The 17,016-nt window shown below is 39.7% G+C and overlaps 1 protein-coding gene across 2 annotated transcripts in view; it reads right to left on the minus strand.

Annotated features, from left to right (window-relative positions):
- Nucleotides 1-14,715: 14,715 nt before the first annotated feature.
- Nucleotides 14,716-17,016, minus strand: part of GALNTL6 (polypeptide N-acetylgalactosaminyltransferase like 6) — a 424,063-nt gene continuing 421,762 nt past the window's right edge. For both annotated transcript variants that reach the window (XM_030947103.1, XM_030947104.1), the window contains exon 12: nucleotides 14,716-15,192. In XM_030947103.1, coding sequence (XP_030802963.1) covers nucleotides 15,025-15,192 — 168 coding nt within the window. In that variant the 3' untranslated portion in view covers nucleotides 14,716-15,024. The remainder of the gene's footprint in view (nucleotides 15,193-17,016) is intronic.

Below are 17,016 nucleotides of genomic sequence, written 5' to 3' on the forward strand. Positions count from 1 at the left end.
CAAAGGAAAGGTGACTGGAGTCAGGCTTTTGTTCCTTGACCAGCACAACGTTTCGGGTCAGTGAGCCAGGCTGCCTTTGCTGCTGTGCATTCACCTTCTTCCCAGTATTAACCCCAGCAGCTTTAATACACCTTTTTCTGGGCACAAAAAATGCTTTTCTTCCCAACATAGTTGTTGTCAGATCTAGTTTTTACAGGTTTAAGGAAGCATTACACAAATGCTTTAAGCAGGTAAGAGTGAGCTCCTGCAATCATATGCAGCCTTAAGCATGAAAGGGTGCTTAAAGAATTGCAACTTTCTAAAAAGCTTTCCACTCAGAAGGTGATCCTGCCTGGATCTGGTAAATTGATCCAATGGTTCCTACAACTCCAGGATGTCACAAAGGGTGGGACCAAGCTGTGTCTGAGAACCCCAGATCTGGTACTGTAACAAGCACTCCCAAAAGCAGTGTGCTGTGTTTTATACCTACTCTGCCAAGTGCTGGACTGGGACAGTGCAGAAAAGAAGACAAAGATATTTTCTGCTTTTTGTGCCAGCTCTTGCAGCTCTGGGGCTTTCTCCATAAGGCCTCAGTCCTTACAGCCTTGTAAATAAATTCTAGCTGTGACAATTGAAGAAAACCACAATCTTCCCATCCTTGCTCCCCAAGCCCTATCACCCTCTAGTTCCCTCCTAAAACCATGCAGAGTGCTTAAATAGCCCTAAAGGCAATTAAAACACATTAAAAATATCCTCTATGAGATAAACTGGAAGTTTTGTATGCTCACCATTAGCAAACTATTTTGTCTTTTTAGCTTCAGACTCGTGCCTCTTTCTCTTTCTTTGAGGATAAAGGGTTTCCCAGGGTTTCTAAAGAACTCTGGTGATCTTTTCTGGACTCAGCTGGCTTTTTCAGCAGGCAGCACTTCTGTTGCCATGGCAGTGGGAGCCAGAGCCCCAACTCTAGTCTGGGAGATTTCTTCTGAGGCATCATTGCCACAAGTAATAGAGCAATTAGGTGAGGATATACAAATGCTGCCTGGGTTATCTGATACGGCTTATTTTGCTACAGATAGGTAGCTATGGCATTTATGAAGCAAATTACTTCTTTGTGAATTTTGTCATGCAAAAGGTCCACTTAGGGACCTCTTCTATACTTAACTTCACTGCGGCTTGAGAATATATGCTTCAAAACAGTGAGTGGTGGTGCACCCTGTAAGGAGAGTTACAGCAGCTCCATCTTTTTGGGGAGAAGCCAAGTGCCAACAGGCATTCTCCTTGTAAATGGTATTTCATTAAGAACTAGCAGACTTCTTGTCCCCCTCTACATGAGCAGCTGCTGTTCACAGTCAGTCACAAACCACCCTGCACTGCCGAGCCACAGAACTTTCACTGGGGCTTTGCAGATGGGAACATCTCCATGCAAGTAAGCTCATATTTGACCCTTGCACACAGCTGTCACCATTACAATCAGTAAAGCTCAGAGAGAGGCCTGCAATCCATTTTTGTGACCAGATGCATTCTAATGACAACAGTACAAAATTCCCTTGTGCCAGTTCACTCATAGGACACAGAAGGACCAAGAGTCTGCCCCAGGGCTATGCACTGACTGCATTCTTTCTAGCCCTTCTTTGCTCCCTGCTCAAATCTCCCCTCACTTCTCCATAATCTTTGGAAAAATAGGTGCTCTGTGGAGGTATTTTTTGATTCTTTTTTTCTCCTCCGGTCAACTGATGAGATCATATGTTTGGGTTTTTTGGGGTTGAGTTTTTTTGGTGTTGAGGTTTTTTTGCATTGTTTTGTGTTTTTTCAATAAAACCAGAGAAAAGAGAGGGACCAAGATCCATTTTGAGTGAAAATGTTCTTTGGTGAATGTTAGCAAATGGTGTAAGATCACTAAACTAACAAAGAGGTTAGGTTTTGCACACTGCTTAAAAGTAGAACACCTATGAGCTTATATTGGTTCTCCTCAGGAAAGCAAATAAAGATGATGATCTAGTTAAAAAAAAAAATCTAAAAAACATCCACAAGAAGATAGACACACCTCACATGCCACATGCTACAAAAACTCAGATCTAAATCACTACTGCTTATCACAGAATAAAAATCCAAAGATCCTTTTACTTACAGAAAACTACTTAGCACACAAATAAAAACCTTCATTTAAAAAAAGATATAATATTTAAATGTATACAGAAATTGCTGTTAAATAGTCTGTAAACTGCTGCTCTTCTGGGCAGAGTAAATATTTTGTGAATACTGCTGTCTCCTAATCTGAAATGCAAACTGTTTTCTTTATTACTGATATAATAATGCTTTTTTAAAAGATGAGCTGCAATATTTGTATATGTCACCACTGTGCTCAGACACCAAGTAAAGAATATTCCAGCAGGCAAATAATAGAAAAATATTTAGTTCCCCATCTTCAAACATATGCTTTAGAAGGGAAATCACCACAGCTCCAGTCTTTAGGTGAAAGCTAGCTGAAGATTATCTCAGTAATGGGTCAGGTGAAGATCTAATGCAAGAGAAAGGTTTTTTCCCATGGAACAGAAGTTCAGCAATATTCCCTATACTAAAAGTAGCTGGCACACAGGACATAATATTTATTGTTGTTTTACTGGAAATTAGGACGTGGCAGCTCCTAAACCAACAGACATATTTCTTAACAGAAAAGCTGTGCCTGCCCACCTTCCCCTCTCAAAAGCTGCAATCTCAGAGTTAAATTGACAGCTCTTGCTCTCAGGTATACAACTGCAAATGATCACATGAGCTCCCTTCTGATACTGCCACTTGATTTGCCAACATCAAGTTTAATCACTGACCTGATTTTTGGTTGGTGTGGTCTGATGTCTGTTGTGTGTCCCAGTCCTTGAGGAGTTGGGTCAAACCTTCTTAAAGAGCTGCAAATGTGGGTTTCTTGTCACGAACATGGAGAAGGCTCAGCTGGTCACTAAGGAGGAGGTACAAACAAGACCCCAGGTGAAAGAGCTGAAAAAACCCCAACCCTGAGCATGTACTTGTAAAGGCTTTATATAAATCTTTGACATGGTTGCTATGTGGGATTGATGAGGAGCTGGCAGTTCCTGACCCTGATTGCAGTCTCCTGTGCTGGTGGTGCCTGCACGGACCCTCCTGGGTCACCCAAAGCATGTGGGGTGGCCTAAGGAGGCACTTCAGGGGGATGCCCATGATGACTGGTTTCCTACTCTCCATCAGAGTTCTGGGAAGCACCGAGGAGATGACAATAACCAAGTAATCCAGACAAAGTGCACATCTTCTCCTCCAGGCAGTTGCTACAGAGCCAACCTTCGTGGCAAAGAGCTGTGAGGGATTAGTTTGCAGGTGCTACTACTGGGGTTAGTCCCCCCTTGCTGCACTTTCTGAACTCTTCCCACTTCTCTGTCTGCTAGGAGACACTATCCTTCTACTTACCAGTTTTGCTTCCCCCTGCCAAAATAAAAGTTTACCCTGGCATATCCTTGAAGTAGAAGCTTATCAATTCTAAATCAGGAGGCATGTTTAATTAAAACAGTGGTGAATGTTACTTGAGAATCACTTAGGCAGAAGAAAAAGCCACTTAGAAACCCCTGTGTTTTTCCCCCTTATCCTAAAAGAAAAAAAAAAGAGCTAATTAGAGCAATCATCCAATACAAACATGCCACCAGACACTCTCTTCTGCATCTACTCACCAAGGCTTCCAGCTGAAGAAGTCATCACAATTTCCCTTCAAAAATCAGAGGGCAGATACTGGTGCTGACCAGGAGCGCAGACACATCTCCTTCCCACCTGGCTGGGGCCGCATGTTGTCCAGACCACAAAGCAATTCCTATCGTGCAGACAGGCAGCACTCCTCCAACTGGTGCAGGGAGTGACCAGTCAGAGAAGCAGGGATGTAAGCACCATCACTGAGCAGCTAATGTTCAGAGCTATTGCCCAAGCTGGTGGTGCACAGGCTTTTCATGATGGGAGTTCAAGGGCAGCTGCCCTATGCAAGCCCGAAGGTGGAGCTGTGTCTGTAGGCTGAGATCTTGTCACTGACCTCTTCAGTCAGAGAGCCCTGCTGCCTCTGCAAGAAGCTGCCCAGGCAGCAGGATCTCAAAGTGCTCTCACTCTTCCCCATCCACAGACATTGCAGAGGAAGGAGGGAGGCCAGGAGGTAGGAGCCAGGCTTGGATTCTCTCCTTCTTGACTAGCAGGAACACACGACAGCATCTCAGCCTGGAAGTGAGAGTCAAAGTAGAAACCAGTCTCCCTGTCTCTCTTCCCAAGCTGAGAAGCTGCATTTGGAGTTGCTAAACATGCTCCAGTAACTCTTGTCTCTCACATTCTTGCAACCAGGGACAGGACATTCATTTCAATGCAAGGTGCAATTCCTCTTCCTTTCTCTTCTCCCTGCAACAAGTCTTATTACTCTCCTAATACACCCATACCTGCAAGAGCTCTTTAAAGCTTTTTCCTTGAAGGTTTGCACCTGATGTTATCAAAGGTAATTAGATAATTGACACACAATTCACAGAAGGCTCTCTGGTTTCTTTATACATGCTATTTTCCTTGGGCTGTGAACTTTAAATGATGTAAATGGGAAAATTCACTGTTGTTTTACAGCTTTTAACTTTAGGCTATATTAAAACTGATGCCTAATTGATCTTGATGTATCTAAACCACTTTATTGTTCTCTTAGTAATAATTCTTCTTTGTTCCTAGTTGTTCTCTTGCCAAGGGTTGTGCCTGTAATGTTAATGACTCCAGTCTCTTTACGGACTTGATGGAAGTTTTTGTTATTTGTCAAAGCCCCCTGACTTACAATTTGTTTCGTTGTTATAGTTACTGTATCAGTGGGAAGATGTTTACCAAGTATCTTCAATAGTTTGTTCAACAGAACTGCCTGTAAGAAATTAATCCCAAACAGTTTAAGTGGAAAGGTTAGGTAGAAAAATCACAATGTTTTCCCCTGATTGGGCTGTCTTCAATTTGCATCTAACTACAGTATCCTTTAAGCTCTCTAGAGAAGGAGGAGTCACATTTTCAATGAATGCTTATAGTTCTCTTAGTTTTGCTAGTTTTGATGTTCAGAGTTCTTTGGAAGCAATGTTCACTTTAACTGCTCCCTCAGAAACAAGTAAAAATTAGATTGTGTCCACTTAAATTCTACCACAACTCTGCCATATGCAGTAAATGTCAGGGATGAATTTAATCAATGATTTTTGATTAGAAGGTTTTAGGATAGATGTACAGCACTGAAGAACTGAAGTTTATGGGTATGCGTAAAATTAAGTTATAGGACTTAAAGAGATGCCAATTAAAAAAAAAAGAAGAAAGATAATTACTTTAAAGATAAATAATAAGTAATAATCAACACTTACTTCTTTAGTCTTTGAAGAGGATTGACTAATACTGTTCATTTATATGACTCAAACTTTTGCAATTAATCCTCTTTATGAAGATGACATATTTTATGTCTTATCAGTTGTAGGTACAAGGACTAGCAGTGCTGGGAATTTCTAGTGATTTTTTTGTTGTTGCTTTGTTGGTGTTTTTTTGGTGTGGAAGTGGGACAAATAAATCTTGACTTACATGACTTTTTACTGGAATCAAGTCTTCAAAAACTTTTTCAATGCTTCCTTACTTGTCACTTGAGGACTATTATGTGTATACAACTGTTTTGTCCTCACTTGTTTATTTCTCTTATTTAGGTGGCCTTTCAAGACATGATTTACAGTATTGCCAGAGCTAACAGTGCTCTTTGTTAAAGGAGATTATTTTGTTTTCTCTTTCTGTTGATATTATACAGTTGGCATGGCCAGAGTTGCAGGAATGGGAGCAGCAATATGTCCCTGGGCAGCCCTGCAGCTGGTTGGGCTTGTCCAGTTCTTCACCCATCCAACACAGCAGCTTATTTTAGCAGCAGCAGATGTACAAGAAACGGAAAAATTTATGCTGTAGCTTCTGAGAGGTATTTATTCATTCAGATCATGGTAATTTTTTGAAACTGCTGTTCAGCAATCTTTTCCTTTGTATCCTGCAATGTAATACATCCAATTATAAAATAGGACAGGTGTACAATTTTTATTCCACAGTTCAGGTTCTTAATTACAGTCCAGAAATTTACAGGCATGTGCTCTCTGTAAATCCTTTAAGCATGTCCTGAAAACATTATTTTAATGCATAAAAGTTGATCAGTTTCTACAGCTGTTGTTTAATAACATCTAAGCCAACTATCTCAGACTAGTCAGCACAGAAGTGTATGTTTTCATTTTACTTATTGTAATATATATATTACTAATTTTAGTCTATTGTATAATACTTCAAATGCACACATCTGAAAATATTTCCCCCATTTTTTTAGAGAGCTATATTTTTCCTAAATCACAATAACCAAATATTTTGACCTTGTTTCACAGAAAATTAGACAACTCCATCTTACTTTAATTGATCTCTTCTATAGCTAGCTGCCTATCAGCCCAGCTCATTTCTGTCTGTCTTGCCTATTGGGACATTGTCAGTGGTTACACAAAGTTGTCTCCAGTTCTTCTTGGCCCTTTATATATAGTTTATAATAGTTGAATTGCCAGGAAATGTTTTGTCCTGAATGTTGTTTAACAGCAAGTGAAGGCTGTAATTCCAGACTCTCAGAAAAGTGAGAGAAATGGATATTTTGCAGGATACCTGCAGGAAAGTGTGTTTATTCACAGAGATGCCTGGAAAACACTCTGACCATCAGAAAGACTAGTTGATAAGTAGAAGCATTTCAGAGGCTCAGAAGGGACCATATATTTCTATTTTGATACCTAGCACTTGTTAACTGTCTGTGTCTGTGTGTGTGGACTGGACTGCTCTGAGGTGTTGAGAGATGTTCAATGAACCACATTACCTGGAGAACTGGGCAATATCAACCAGCAGAGTTTGAGGTGGAAAACTGCAGGTGAGGTCAAAGTTGGAAGGCATGTACCCCTTGCTAAGATAACAACTGTGCAGAACAATCTCCAACTCCAAAGAAAAGGTTTATATAGACATGCTGCAGATTTGTATGAAAAACTGGCAGCAGAGGCCTGATGCATCACTATCCTTCCAGGTGTAGATTACCATGATATGTTTTGATGTAGAGCCGTAGCTGCAATTTGGAGGCTGATATGACAGGAATAAAGGAAAACAAACTTTAGAATCATAGAATCGTAGAGTGGTTTGGGTTGGAAGGGACCTCAAAGATCATCTCATTCCAACCCCCCTGCTTTGGGCAGGGATACCTTCCATTAGACCAGATTGTTCGAAGCCTCACTCAACCTGGCCTTCAACACTTTCAGGGATGGGGCATCCCCAACTTCTTTGGGCAACCGATTCCAGTACCTCACCATCCTCAGAGTAAAGAATTTAGCTCTCTCTTTTCCAGGCTGGACAATCCCAATTCTCTCAGCCCTTCCTCACAGGAGTGGTGTTCCATCCCTCTGATTAACTTGGTGACCCTGCTCTGCACTTGCTTCAACAGGTCCATGTCCTTCCTGGGGCCCCAGGGCTGGATGCAGCATTGCAGGTGGGGTCTCACCAGAGCAGAGGGGCAGAATCCCCTCCCTTGCCCTGCTGACCATGCTGCTTTTGGTGCAGCCCAGGACATGTCTGACTTTCTGGGTGTGAGTGCACATGGCCAGATCACGTCCATTTAGGGGGTCTTATTTTTCTTTTGTATGAATCCCCCATTGGCTGACAATCCTTTGGACAGTTCCTTTGTACAGTACCTTTACACTGGCACTCTGGTTTTCTAGGAACTTGTTTAGTGAAAGAGCAGGGTATAACTTTAATCCCTATGTTCTGGTTGCAAATAAACCCTGGTGGTGCATAAAGACATACAGGAAACCAGTGAAAGGATTCTCTTCTAGTAGGAAGGAAAAGTTGATGTTTTACTGCCATCTCTGCAGCTGTTACTTTGATAATGGGAATCATTACAGATATTGATTTTCCTGACATGCTGAGGAATAAACTAGAGTCCTGTACAGCTGTAAGCAAAAGGCTGCTGCACATTGGACAATCTCTCTCTTTTTGTAAATAAGGCCCCTGTGACTCTCTGCAGCTTGACTAGAGGTTAACCTGTATCATGCACTCATCACAGATTACACATCCACTTCAGATTTGGAATAATGCCTTCAGTTAAAGTTGTCATAACCCCTTGGTGGTTTATTAAAAAAAAAACACTTAAAAAATAATTCTACTCAGTTTCCTGCATCCCTATTAGCTCAATAGGGATAATCAAAAGTTAAAAACTTGAAGTCAAGAAGTTCAGCTGCTTCTAAACATTTGTACAAAGTATATCCACTGAATAAGATGCTTCCTGCTCTTACATCCTCCTCTCTCTGGGCAGCACTGAATTTTTAAAATGGATGAGAAAGTAGATCACCAGTGCAATTTCTTTTCCCTCAAAGATGTTTGTCTGTCTGTGGTATGAGCTATAACTCTTCCGCAGACAAAATCTGTAGTGAGACTGGCCTATAATGCCAGAACTTCTCCTCAGGAGCCTTTCTCCTCCCTATCCCTCTGCTAGAATAACCCAGGTACCCCAAGGCAGAAGGGCTTGAGGCTCTGCCAAGTCAAGATCAAAGCAGCTTTAGTCACTCTTGAGGAAGGGATCTGCAACAGCAGAAACACCTTTGGCACAGACCAGAAAGCTGGGAAGAAAGGAGACCAGGATTCTGGCAGACAGCAAATCAGCAGAAGGGAAGAAACACAAAATAGAAAAAAAATCCGTACAAAAACTGAAATGCATAAAAGAGGTGAATGCTGCAAGGAGCCATGAAGGCAGAGCCACAACATTCTTTGTTTTTAAGAGCTGTATAAGATGTCCAAAGAGAAACACTTGTTACCTTGATCTGCAAAGGGAGTAGGCAGAGCTACCTCACACTGATCCAAGTTGACATTTCCTAGGAAAATTTAGTTAAACACTTTTCTTCTTTCAAAAAAGCCTAGATAGAGAGAAACATTAAACTGAGGTAAAAAAGTGGACCATAATGTTCTTCTTCTACATACTATCTAAAAAGTAGCCTCAGGAACACACACACATACCTTTAGTGGAAAACACAGAACAAACTCAGGGTCCAGCAAAGCTTTTCTCTTTTGTGATCAGTATTTCACAATCAATACATTTCAGATTAGGCAGTTCTCCTTATTCTAAATTTAGGTCCTTGCAAAAGGGTTTGATTGCCTCTCAGTTCCCAAATATTTGTGATGGAAGGAAAAATGCAAGCCCTGCTATGAAGACGTATCCAAAATTATCAGTGGCTGACCCTTGTAGGTCATACTTCCTCCATATACAGAATTAAACCTGATTCCTACTTTTTCCCTTTCACCACCTATTTCCTCCTTCCTTTCTCAATTAAACTGCCATCTCCTAATCTCACCATTTGGCCTTTCACCTCCTTGAAAGCTCACAATTCTTGATCTTCTTAATCTAGGATCATTACCATCAATCACTCCTTCAGGCAAGTGAAATCTTTTTTTCACAGAGGGATGCCAGAAGCCTACAGATCTTTTGGGTCGATAATATTGTTTTAGTTCTGGTGCCAGTTGGGGTTTTTGACTAAACTGTGCCGAGTGCTATCTTTTGCTGATTAGATGCTCCAGAGTGATCAGCAAAAATTTGCTTGGACTGTGGTTCCTTCCAGGTTGAGTCATTTAGTGGGGAGATCAAGGATTAACTTAATTAAATCAACTACTACTTTCACAGTGTTAGAGATCCTGCTAAGATTAATGAGGACTAAGGTTAATGAGGACCAAGTTTTCCCTTCCTATGTCTTAGTATCTTTAAGATAGTACCAATCACCAGACTTGCCTCACTGCAGCCCCCTCACATCCTGTACACTGTCCATTATACATATATTTAAATGTCTTATCCATTTGCTTCTCTGAAACTGATCATTCCGAGTTTTCCTACATCTTTTACTGAGTATAAGCTTTTCTGCTGGCCCACTTTGCAAGGCTCCTTCTCATTCATGTATTCCCTGAAGCACCAACCAAAGTCGTTGCACAAAATACACAAATTTCTCTTTGTGTATAATTAACCTACTGGACAGTGCTGTGGTAAACACACATTTAGATAAACACAAATTATTATTGTTTTAACCCATGTCCTCTTTGCTCCCCTGTTGTCTGCATTGTTTTCATAGGGCCCACTGAAGCACCTACTAAACTGCCAGGTTCTGTAAAAAAGAAAAAAATACTAAGATAACAAACCTTAGAAACAAGGAAAATCTCAAGGCACACCAGATTGCAATGTTTGAATGCAATTTTTTCAGAAGCTGTTTCTAAATTTTTTCTCCTCTGGCACTGTGATGCTAGTAACACCAGTTTCAGAAGTCCTGTCCCAGGAGTAGTACCACTGATGTTACTGATACACTGAAAGAACAGAATACAACTTCACAGAGAAAATATCTTTTCTGAATGCTGCTGAAGCTTTGGAAATGTGATGCATTTCTCTGAATTTCTCTAGCTAAACTTTCTCATTATTTGTTTTTACATATATGTTTCTTACCTTTCAGAGATTTTTTCATATGTTCGGATTTTCTTAAACCCAGTGTATAAATCCAGTATAATTCAGAATTATAACAAGGAAATATGAGGAGAGAAATATTTCAGGAGACCTAAAAACAGATTTGTGAATTACATGTGGTTTAAAAAAAAAACCTGTCAGCAAGTAACCACACAAATTCACTACATTTTTAAAATTACAAACCTTAAATAGAAAGCACTACACACTAAAGATTTAATAACTCTATTACTTATTAATCTAAAATTTTCCAGTTGAAAGATAGTATCTTAGCAAACATTTAGCAAAGTCTCTTGGTACACTTGACATAATAGGTATTTATCTTTGGGTTTTTATGTTACCTTTTGGTTTATGTTCCCTAATTTTTTTAAAGGCTTTCCAAACTTTCAGAAAGGGCAAGATCCTGAGAATGTTACGTAAAAGCACTCTTGGATCCTTATGCTTTTTTTAAGAGAATATGGAACATACTTGGGAGGGGGTTAAACAAAGGAATAAATGAACATTATAATACCATTATAATACCAGCTATAAAAATGTTACTCCTGATCACCTTGTGTTGTTTTCAAGGGCTTTGAAATTATTTCCCTAACAAATCTTGATGGATTAAAAAAGAAAAGTAAAACCATTAATAAAACCATATAGGCTGTGTTCTCTTGAAATGCACTGGGTTATCAGCATTACAGATGCTCTCTAAATAGCAAATGGATGCACCCCTGGTGCCAGCCACACTGAAAGCTTGCCAGTACAGCCTTCCTAAAATGCTCCATCTCCAATCCATCCAGGTAGGCTAAAAGAGTCTCCCTCACTCAGTCCCTTGCAGAAGTTATCAATAAAAATGCAAATGAATTGTGATTATGACTTTTTTTTTTTAATAAAGGTAACATCCATTCTTGCAGAAGTGCCACCTATCTAATCAATTTGGTCAAGCTATTTGTACACATTTCTTCTATGTGGCATAAGATTTCACTAAGGTCACTGGAGACATTGATGCCTGGTAAATTGCCAGTAATCAAAGGTTGTTAAGTGCTTGTCAGCTTCCTTTCAAGCTAAGTCTATCTTTATCATGAGGCAGACTTATTTCAGCAGCTAGAGACCATTTATTCATAAATGGATCACACTCAGGAATAATGCATTATATCATTAAAATATCCATACTGCTGCAGAAACATTTGTTCTAAAGCAACCTCATTTTTCTGAAATAACACTGTGGCAAATGAAAGTGAAATCTTGTCATGTCTCTGCAACAAGGCTACTCTCCCCCACATGAAAGGCTTTGTTTCCCAGCTCCTCCTCTCTCCTTTGAGCCCTGTCCCCCAGGGCCTCTGTTTAGCTTAGATTCTGGAATATATGCAGGAAAAGAGATGTTATTTTTGAGTTTAGTTGCACTTGGAGTTTACTTCAGTTTCTCCAGATGCTCTCTCCAGTTATAGTACTTTGCTGGCCACAAAAAAAAGGCCAGTTAACCTTAAATAGAAAACATTTAGGGTAGATGGTGAAGAACTCTCTTAAAGATACAGAGATTTTATTTTCAGATATCTTGATTAAAGCCATAAAATAATAAATTGAAAAAAACTGAACAAGTCATTAATTGGGGAAATCAGTATAGCTCCACTGAAATGATGAGCCTACATTACTTAATTCCACCCGTGTGCTACATTTAAAATATGTTCAGGACTACCTGGTACTAAAAAAAAATCTGTGAAGAAATTTCATAGTCTTTTGAAAAAACGTGTCAGAGTTAAATGCTCCTGGAGAATTATCAGAAGAAGATACATCTCTCCAAGCTATCAAATTGTTCATAAGTTTATAGGCTGGAAAAGATATGGTTGCAGGAAGAAGTAAAGAAATTCTGAATGGTAAATTAGTAATGAAATACTCTTATCAGTGGAAACCTTTGGAGAACACCCAAGACAGACTTGAACTGAAAGGTAGCGATGATCATTTATTATTAATAAAACTTTTGCTGAAGGAGTCCTGTGCAAGGACTGTTCTCTTTCCCCACAATATCTGACTAGCAGTAATATGGATTGCTTTTTGACAAAGACTGCTAGAGTTTACCATTTGTGATCAGCTACAAGTAAGTGGAAGGCTTCCTCTGGCAATGTAAGGTGCTGTGCAATATGACTCAACAAGGGCTGTAAAAGGCATAGATTTTCTTTGCCCTAAGAGCAGCCTCGTTCCCATCAGACATCTCAAAATCAGACCACTGAGATGCAGTCAGACATTGAACGATATAACCCTACCAATCTGTTCTGCTTTAGCAATCTTCCTTTGCCTCTCTATTTTGGGCATACAGTGCTGCTTCCAGGACTGACAGTTTGGGGCCAGTTACAATCAGCAGCTTGAGGGCTGCATTTATATTTGAGGCAGCCATTTTCTTCTTTTCCCAAACCCTCTTTCCTCATGATAAGGCTGCAAATAAATGATGCTGTGAGCACCGCATGTGGGAAAGCTGAGAGTTTGCAGAGGCTAGGCTGGTTCTGTGTACTGACAGATAAACAAACCTGAAGTATCCTCATACCAGAACCTTACTTCCTCTGTTCCTGAGCACACCATATCTTCAAATTAAAATTAAACAATACCTAAACCAACTCACTTATAATAAAATCATAAAACAGCAACTCTGTGGACACATCCCTTTAAATTATTTGAAAGATCTCTTCAATAACTTGCAGCAATTGCTTAATATAGATTAGAAATTTCACAATTTCCCCAGTGCACACATCCTGAATGTTACAGGACCTCATTCCCCTCTTAAAACTTTCATATGACCTGCAACTACAAGATGCTGCCATAAAATAGCACACTGGTACTAGAACCATCCTCTGGATGAAATCAATGCTCTTTGTGCATAAACACAGCTTAAGGAGAAATAAACAAAACACAGTCACTGCATTCCCTTAAAACAGGGTAGATTGCACACCAGTATTTTGGTTAGTCAGCCACCTCGCCAGCAATCAAAATAAGCAACTTAATTACAAATGTTATTTTTGGAACCTGAAAGGAGTTACAGCACAGAGGACTGATGATCTATCTGCATTTATGGTGCTTTCATTTGTAAATCCATCTTTCAAGCAAAAGCCACATATTTACTTGGTATAAATTTATACTCACTCTTACCTTGAACAGTCTCAAAGTTATCAGTCACATTCCACACATCAGCATGAACTGAGAAGAACCACTGACACCCTTCCTAAAATGTTTCAGTGGCCCCTCTCTCCAACAGCATGATAGGTTTGAGGGACCCATCATAATCATCAGTGTGATGGAAGTCTGTGTTACCCTGAATGGTGCCTGTGCCTAAAGTACCAAAATATTGTAAAGTGTGACTCACTTGCACTTCTTGTTTCCTCCCTCATGACATGTACAATACCATTCACTTGCTCACTGTGGAAAGTTCACATGATTTCCATCACAGATTTCAAAAACTCCAAAACCACCCAACTGATTTCCTGTCAATTTTTCTCTCCACTCCTCTGTGTCAAGAGCACTGCAAGATCTTTTAAGCTGCACTGCAGGGAGTCAACATGCTCTTAGGTGACGGCAGCATACCAGTATTAATTTGACTAACCTAGTTCAGCATGCAGTATGCAATTGTTTCCCACTCTCCTCCTGATTTTTTTCCCCAGCCTAATTTGATTTTAATTTATATGTCAGTAAAGATTCTACCTTTAAAAAAGACATATAGTCCACAAGCCTTCCATTATGCTGCAGCTGCTGCTGTTATATTTGTCACTAAACAAAACTCACCTTGTGTGACAATGGGATTTGAATCACAATTGCTAAATATATCATATATAGAAATTTGATTGCTTTGCTTTATTTTTCCTGAAGGGGGAAAATGTGAGGGAAAAACTGTACAGTTCATTTCATGCTTCACTACAGTGTAATTCTAGACCCTAAGTTTTCAACCATTCCTATTTTGGTAATGAATGGAATGTAAAAGGGAGGTATTTAAAATTCATTGCAGCAGTTCTGAGGGTTAAACCTGCTTAACCCAACCTTTTATTAAGAGAATGTCAACAGAGCATATATCTTGTCTAGGGAGTGCTGGGACATCATTATTCTTCTACCAGCATGTTTAATTCTAAAACCTGGGATTTCTTCAGGTTCCTGTTGGTGTCATGCACACCATAAACCCATCCCAAATCATAGCGTCTGTTCTGAGCTACTCACTACAGCAGGATTTGACCTGAGAAACTCTAGAGTTTTGTTTTACTTTATTAACTTGGAGTACTTTTAAACAGTTTTTAAACAAAGTTTTTCCCTTGACCAGCAAGGGAATTTTCAGCCTGAAGTTCTCAGCAGCATCCGGTGAGGCTCTTGGCCAAGTTCTCCAGATACTGTATATCCACAAGGACAGCCTGCTGGCTCTTGCTGTGGCATTTTCTTAATCCTCAGAACAGATTTCCTGGATCTAGGGAATTTAATTCCTGACTCCTTTGACCCAGATGCTGGCAAAAATGTAGTCTGCAGTCTGTACGTAAATATGTGTGTTCAATTTTTTTTTCCTTCTAGGAACTGGCCTTGCTGTTAAATTTTTCTAAAACGGTCATATTAATATGTTCAAAAATCCACTGTTGAGTTTCAGATAAAGGATCACATCTGTTCATGAAAATCTTCTTCTCAGCTGGGTTGCAATCTATGCAGCTGCTGCTTACCGGATGGAACAAAGTTTTGTCCTACAGGAATGAAAAAAAATAGAATTAAGTAGCAAATGCCAAATCATTGGAAGTATTCTAATTTTACAGAACATGGATTAAGAGAGCCCTGTTTGAAATGATTTTTTGGTCTCTGTGCAGTAACCTTGTGTAATAACAACAGCTATTATTAGAAAGCTGTAGAGAATGGAATTTTCTTCCCTTGGGCTATTATCCTTTACGAAAATGGGGATTCAAGAAAGAGGGAGATATCATCTGGTCTTTGACTAACAACTGCATAATATAATGAAAAAACAGAATGTCTTTTAATATCTTTGCATACCAAGTATTTGCTTGAAGCCCATTTAAATGTCTGAACCTGAAAATGGATTTGTTTGGGGCTTTTTTAGAGAAATCTTGCTCTTGACAGGGTTGTGTTTCTTGGCAGGGGTAGCTGTAAAATCTTCAACTTGGTGAAGACTTAAAAAATGAATTATTAACTGAAGTGGTGGACAGATGGACACAGGATTGATGTTCTCATCCCATTCAATGCCTGTGGCCCTGCTAAGACCAGCCACTGAAATACGCTCTCTCTCCTAATAAGATGGAAATCCTAACACTGATTTAGCTTCATATGGAGATTTTGTGAGGGCAAGCATGGATTAAGTTGCTTTAAAAAGCATATTTATGATGATTAGTTTTATTAATTTTACTTCACAAAACTGGAGTGAATAGTAAGTAACCTGATGTGAATCTTTGTGAAAGCAGTCAGTTGAGCAGGTGGTGAGTTGGGTAGTTTCAATATACTTAGTTGATGTAGGCAAGTGTTTTGAGAAAGACAGATGTGGGAGTCATTAGATGGTTTGAAGTTTCCAGGGACTATACTGCTGCATCTGTTGAAATAAATTTCAGATTACTCTTGGTAAACGACATTCAGGCTTTTCCCCTCCATGCCAATGATTGCCCTGACACTATTTTAATACTAATCCAGGATGTGCCTGCTTTCCCAGTTTGTGATAGGAAAAAAATTTACTTGTCAAATTGCAATTGATTAAAAACTGACACAAGTACTCTGAGTGCTGAGCAACAATCATAGAAACTTATCTTTAAAAATACCTCACATTCAAAAAACAACAACAACAACAAAGTACAAAAACAAACAGAAACAGCAGCTATTTAAAACCACTTTGAAAATTTGGTTGTTTTTTTTTTTTTAATTTAGGAAAGATTAAATTCAACGATTTGTGGTTTGTGAAAAAATGGTAAAGTACAATGCCTCTTTTTAAAATTAATATATGCAATAAAGAACCAAGTCAAAAGTACCTTGTGCTCTGGCTGAGGGGGATGGTGTTACATCTGCCTTTCACACTGTTTTACTTTCAGCACTAGCCTTTCCCCAAAAGCAGTGGATGAACACACACTCCCCCACCAGACTGAAATTCAGAGGCATGCTATCAAAGCTGACAGGACCAAACCAAATGAGTAGAGGCCTTTCTCTTGTGTTCTACAAGGAGAGCAGGCAGGATACTTCAGCTTGCAAGAAGGGGGTAACTGTACTGTGTACAAAAGACTACTGTGTCCCTGCTAGGATGAGGTGGGCCTGCAAGAACTGCCAGGCACCCATCTGCACTTTGCCAGCTCCTTCTGTACTAATAAGAGCTTGATGCAGGGGCACTGTCCAAAATCAGGACACAATGACTGTGCCATGGCCACCCTGCCTGATGTGGGGCCTTCAGGAAGGGGGCATATGGTTTTTCCTGCAGTATAGCTGGGCATGAGGGCCAGCCAAGATAGTAGGAAGTCAAAGTTGGAATGCTAGAAGCTTTAATAAGATAGTTGGTACAAGAAGAAAGGAAACAGCTTCAG

This window comes from Camarhynchus parvulus, chromosome 4, assembly GCF_901933205.1.
Source record: "Camarhynchus parvulus chromosome 4, STF_HiC, whole genome shotgun sequence".
NCBI classification, from domain to species: Eukaryota; Metazoa; Chordata; class Aves; order Passeriformes; family Thraupidae; genus Camarhynchus; species Camarhynchus parvulus.